This window comes from Pyxicephalus adspersus, chromosome Z (assembly GCF_032062135.1).
Source record: "Pyxicephalus adspersus chromosome Z, UCB_Pads_2.0, whole genome shotgun sequence".
Taxonomy (NCBI): Eukaryota; Metazoa; Chordata; class Amphibia; order Anura; family Pyxicephalidae; genus Pyxicephalus; species Pyxicephalus adspersus.
Window position 1 is genome coordinate 67151534 of NC_092871.1, and position 6500 is coordinate 67158033.

At 40.4% G+C, this 6500-nt stretch overlaps 1 protein-coding gene across 1 annotated transcript in view; it reads right to left on the minus strand.

Moving 5' to 3' along the window:
• MAN1B1 (mannosidase alpha class 1B member 1) overlaps window positions 1–6086 on the minus strand; it is a 27333-nt gene extending 21247 nt beyond the window's left edge. Inside the window, exons 1-4 of the mRNA XM_072429798.1 lie at window positions 5840–6086; window positions 3629–3737; window positions 2529–2656; window positions 574–695 (exon numbers count right to left, since the gene is read on the minus strand). Of these exons, the coding sequence (XP_072285899.1) occupies window positions 574–695; window positions 2529–2656; window positions 3629–3737; window positions 5840–5950 (470 nt within the window). The 5' untranslated portion in view covers window positions 5951–6086. The remainder of the gene's footprint in view (window positions 1–573; window positions 696–2528; window positions 2657–3628; window positions 3738–5839) is intronic.
• Between the last annotated feature and the right edge of the window lie 414 nt (window positions 6087–6500).

Sequence of the window (6500 nt, forward strand, 5' to 3'; positions counted from 1 at the left end):
CGGCCCCAGCCCGCACCAACGTCACCAGGAGACCCTGGAGAACGTCTCTGCAGTCGCCAGCTGAAAATCAGAGGAAGAAGACGTGTCCCGAGGGCCTGCAGGGACAAGCAGAACACCGGGGGACGCCAAAGGAACAAGGTAAGTGGGTTTCTTTTATGTTTTTGGCTACCACGATTGTGACTCGGGATTATCACTTTTTGCAAGTAAAATCCACCCAAGTCACACTTGCAAATACCGCTAGAGGGGATAATTAACAATAATTTACTTTTATTCAGATATTTGCCTATCACATAGGAAGTTGATATGTATTCCGAACTGAAGGAAAGGTATTACAATGCAAGCTGCTGTTACACTTATACATTTTCAGTACACAACAGTACAGTATCACAGCATTTCGGTACTTGATACCGTGACACAGGAAGATCTCACTGCCAGTGGGCATAAAAGGCAGTTTCCCCACACTTCCTGCTTTTAACCACCTAATAGCAGAGTAGATGATAGCTTAGAAGGCTATATACTTATTTTTTTGAAAATAGATTTCAGCAGTGTCTTTAGATTAGGCCCCTCGTCTACCTGATGATGGGCTCGTTGATTTCAGCCCCTGCTGGCCTCTGCTCATTATCTTCCACTGTTTGGCCCTTAGTAGGAAGTGGGCGTATATTTGGTGGTCCGCGTTTGTTTGATCTCTTATTTATCTAAATAACAAATACAAATTTACACAATTTAGCATTCACATAAAAAGGGTCTTAAAATGCACATAATAAATGTACTAAAGGAATTTAAAATAGTATTTCCTATCTGCTCAAATCGATTCCAGAACAAAGTCCAATGTGCCAAAACATATATGTGGTACGCAGCACAAAGTTGTTTTTCTGGGCCATTTGTTGGTCAACTATCACACATGCAAGTCCACAAAGTGACCTTAATAGCTGAACTCCAAAGCATTCCTATCAAATAGGAGAATCGCATATGGCATGAATAAAGCCCCAGTAAGAAGTTTTCTCATTATTCGATAAGCTATACTTAGCGGGTCTCCCTTTACCCAGGCTGTCACAGTCAGTAAGTGATGTTAGAAACCTCTTTTGTCTCTAGAGAGATTTAAGATGCTATTTGATCATTTCCAAATAGGAAGGCCCCATGTTCAGATGGTAGCCCCACTGAATGTTGTAAGCTTTATATAAACACTTTTGGCTCTATTTAGAAAACAAGGAATCTGGCATTCCCTCAAACATTTCCTGGTGTAAACCAATAGCTGCCATTAAAAAACGCATGGACCCGGAAGATTCCCACAAAAAATGTTTGAAGAATGTCCGATTTCCCTTTTTTGTCTAGATTCCTTTGATTTCCTATTTGTTACAGGTATTTATTGCAGTACTTATATTTGGAAGCTTTATTTATTTTGATTCCTAAATAGGCTAAAGATTTGCAGAAGTGGGACCCATACAGTCAAGCTATATTAAAATACTGGCTAGAGACCTTCTGAGTCAATGCAGACATTAGTACATTACCTTTAGTACTGGTTCTGATCAGGTTTATCCCTGGTACAATCCACGGCCATAAAAACTTGACAGCTATTGGACAATATTCAGGGCCAACATCACAATGAAGGATGTGCTGATTGTTTCTTTGGATGTGACTAAACCCTTTGACACTGTGAAATGGTATTATCTTATGGCTAATTAATATAGATTTAGATTTGGCCACTCTTGGTCGTCTTTTTGTATCCTAATCCCACTGCTTGTCTAAGTACATCATCTGTTTTGACCTTTAGTGCCTCTTTAGTAGCAAACGTTTTGCCATCCTCTCATTATGCTTTCTTGCTTTCTTTCTTTCTTAGATAAATGATTCTCATTCCTAGGGTTTCTTCATCAGCAGTTTGTGCCTCCCAAGTCAGTTTAGGTGATATCAATGATCTTTAAGGCTATCTGTAAGGGTGACAATCTTTGGCCAGCAATGTAGAAGGAATTTTCCAACTGATCACCACACTTATGTACTGTGAGCTGTGCATATAGTAAAAATATATTTCCCTGAAGACCTAAAAGTTATTTTAAGGGGTTAAAAAGGCCAAGAAACACTACTCTAGATGCTCATTTTATGTAGCCCAACCTAATAAAGGCCATAGCAAATTATTTTATTTTAGCTTATTTGTTTTTCCAATTTCTTTTTTTTATTTTCTTGAGTTTAGTTTATTCTTTGTATGTATAAGCTTCTGAAAAAATTGTGTGCAATATCTTCATCACACTTACTCAAACCTTGTTTTGTTAACAAAAATACACATAATGTGGTTATCTTTTAAGCCCCAGCTAAAGTCTTATACATTCTCACCTCTTTATAGTCCTTTATCCCCACATGTTATGGTTTGTGACTGATTTTTGCTTGCCCTAAAATGTTCCTACCTGGACTCAGTCTTCAGTACTAAATATCCATTTCTGTGACATCACCACAAATCTAAGTGACAAAATGTTGCAAAATACAAGAAACATGAAACAAAAGTCCCCTCCCACCAAAAAAATAAAATTTCACTGCACCTGCAGAGGGGGTTTAGGTAGCTTGAGATCCTCAGCTTCTTTAGGGGCTGGTAATCCTCCAGGGTGTGCATGATGAAATCCAGGAAAGTCTTGGCCTTCATAAATTCCATCCAACTGGTTGGTAAAACCTGAAAAAGCAAACGTTATGATAACTAATTAAAAGTAAAATCAAGTTTTTATTTTAATCTGTTGTTAACCCTAAAACATGCTCTGTCTTTTCAGCCTTGGACCCTTGGACACATTTATTAATATTTTTTCTGTACAAGGGATTACATGAGGCTAATATATACTCACTAAACAATTTATTAGAAACAACCTGCCCATTCATGCAATTTTCTAATCAGCTAATCACAATACATAACCATATACAGATTTAGGTCAAGAGCTTCCGACAATGCTAAACACCTAAATGGTGTTCTATTCTCCTTGACTATCATTCCAGGAGAATGTACCAAGGGGCAAGACAGACAACTCTGCAGTCGTTTCTTTTTGCATATCAAAGCACAGCTTGCTCTAGAAGTTAATGAATGTCTAGGCTCCATAAACTTTTTTATTTTTTTGCTTTGTTTGTGATTAGCTCACAGTGAAGATTGTATACCGTAACTGACAACATGCTGCCTAATAATATGTTGAGATAAACATCTGTCCTAATTGCATTTAATAAAATAATGTACCTGTTCCGACTTACATACAAATTCAACTTAAGAACAAAAACTTACAGTCCCTATCTCGTATGTAACCCGGGGACTACTTGTATTGCAGCAATCATACAATCAGGACCATCACCACCAACAAGAACATCAAAAGCATTTGAATGCATTGAAGGAAGAAAAGACTTTTAAAGTGTAATTTAATTTATGCCTGGAAGTCAATCTTAAAGAAAAACACAACTGAAATAATTACAGGGCTTTGCTTTAAGTATCTGTCCCCAGTTCAGCAAAAAGTATGGAAAATTTTGAAAAGCAACCAAAAGAGATTCCTTTGAGTATATTATATGAGCACACTGGGATTGACAGTCATGTTTTATACACCTGCAGTGTGCACAAAGTTCCCAGAAAAGAATTCCTAACAATGAACTAAAACATTCAGTAAGTCATTACTTCTCCAGTGTTCTCCCACGTTAGAGAAAGAGACGACAGCACAAACGGCCAGCAGGGCACACAGGAAGAGGATGACAATGCGCTGCAGCCTTGAGAGTTGCTTCCATTTCTACAAGATAAAACAGGAAACACAGATTAATAAATCAGCCCTCACATGCACAGTTCTTGCTGCCTGTCAGAATAACAAAACAATGATTTATTCAGACTTTTCTTGTCAGCAAAAGCCATCAGTTATGAATATACAATAAAAATCATATTCCATGCATGGACAATGCAGAAGTGTAACTAAAGAGGTTGCATACACAGTAAACTGTTCAAAAACTGCTTAAAGAGAACCTGTCATCTCCTCATAACTCGTGCAGTACATATGTCAAAGTGCAGAAACAAGCATTCATTTTCTAAACTAATTCATACCACCCGATCACTTTAAAATGAACAGAGAGATACAGAAGACACGGGTAAAAGTGTCTTAATGTCCCAGCTTAATGACCGTTCCCTAAAGAATACCAAAAACCAAGAACAAAAAGTATTCTATATGCCGATCAGGCCTTAAGTCTTGTGGCTGCATCAGTATTTTTTTAATCAGAAAATAGGCTCAGGTTGCACAGACATGTGCCTGGATTTTTTTAACACTACATACATAAGGTGCCTGAAAGTTTCTTTACCTATAAAGCGCCCCTTCTTTTTCCTATGATCCCCATTATCTATACCCCTACAAATGAAGGTGCCACCACTCACCATTGCACCTCTTTTACAATATTAGAGGGCATCCTGTTCAGCAAATTTTAGCAAATAAAGGTACGCTGTTGTGCCTTTCAATAAATACAAGCAATACAACACATCCATGTCTAACTAACAATACGCTTCCCCCCGCCTGGAATGGCGAACCACCTGACGCCAGGTAAAAATAAGCTGTATTTATTGCAATCCCCTCCTTGCTGGGTCCTACCTTTCTGACAGGTAATATTATAAACCCCCCCCCCCCCCCCATGCAAATACTATGGTTTTGCGTGTGGGCTTCAGGGGCTAATTACACCCCAGCACATATGTCACACACATATGATGTAATGTCTTTGTATGCTTGAAGGATGTGGTGACACCAAAATAATCCTAAAACATTTTACAAATAGCAGATTCTGTGTGTTTAGATCCAGGTGTTACCTGGGCAGAGTAAGGAAGTGAAGTAAAACCAACACAGCCTACACAAATTACATGCCAGTGTTTTATTTCTATTCAAATAAATGACTTTCCATGGGCATTATACATTTCCTGGAGAATGAAAAAATAAGGCGCATGGAGTCACCACTGAACTATAACAGGATCTATTAGGTCCCCAGGTAAAAAACGTTGTTGGCTGATGAATGGAAAATGAGCAGTGCGGTGCAACCAAAAAACAAAGTGCAGTGATACCAGAAAGTTTTTCATATGTTTACAAAATATTACAAATTAGTATTAATCTATCTTAAATCTATCTTATAACTGTATAACTATAACTATTAACTATATTCAGTCTACAAAGTTACAATGTCAATTATCTGACTCAGACCAGCAGTGAGATGACAAGTTGCCCCTGCCTCTGGTCCCTCACCATGGTGGAGACACCACATGTAGCTGCCCATTGGGAATAGAGAGCTACTGTTCAATCACACCTGGTGATACACTGATTTATTAAAGCTCAAGATGGGAGAAGTTAGACTACCATGGGACAACCTGGGTGATCCAGCAACCCTGGAATAGATGACTATAGAAAGAAGTCCTTAGGGAACAGATGGTGGAGGGGTTCAGAGGAGATGGCAGGGGTAACATATGTGGGGGGTTCAGTTAGTAGTTATGTCACTGGGAGGAGTCTGGGTGTCTCACATTACAGGTGGGGAAGAAACTCAGGTAGTAGGTCCCTGGCAAAGGCCTAGGGTCCCACCTCAGGGTGTCAAAAATGAGGAATGGGTTCAGGTAGTAGGATGGTCCTTCTCAAATGTATAAGGGTCACTTCATATGGAGGTGTCATGTTATAGACTGGTCCCTGTCAGACATCTTGGGCCCTCTAAAGGGTGTTCCATTACAGGTGGGGGTCAGGTAATAGAGTGATCCTGTCACATGTCTGAGGTCCTACTATAGAGTGTTACATTACGGGTGGAACTGAGGTAGTGGGGTGGTCTTTGCCACATGTCCGGGCTCCCTGACTTTTAATTATCCCTCAGCCCAACCGCTCACCCTCCAGCAAGACCGCCTCCTCCAGCTCTTGCTATTGTTGTAGCCTCCTCCCGGCCCCTCCGGCTGGATTAGGGTAACGGACATAAAATCGCGGCGCTGTGGAGAATACATGGCAAGCTGCGTACTATCAGGTCCCCATGTCAGTCCTCCCCCCTGAAGGAGGAGCGATAACGAAAGGCCGGAGCAGGAAGTACAGCCTGAGGCTTAGGCCTAGCCCAGCCTGAAAACAAGCGCTGCCATGCAGATGACAATGCGCATGCGCCATGGTTTGGGAAAGCCGAGAGAGCTAACAGAGCTCCCTGCGACGCTGTCCTAACAAAAAAAACTACCTGTGAAAAACAACTGCCCAGGGGCGTATACCAAGGGGTGTGTACAATGACGTCATCATCAGAAAAGTTTCACAGCCGTGTTTGTGTATGAATGGAGCATGTCATGTGCTGCAGCCGTACATCTCTCAGTACAAACCTCCACATCTCCTAAACAGTATGTCATACCGACCTGAGATTTTCAGGGTACACGGAGGACCCTCGTAGCTAGCAGTACCCCATTTCATCTCTCCACCTTTAATAACTTCTAAAATATGGGGGTCATAATTATAAAAACTAGTGAAAATTGAACATCAGGGTTGCTGTTTAGCCACCTAAGCGTTACACTGAGATCT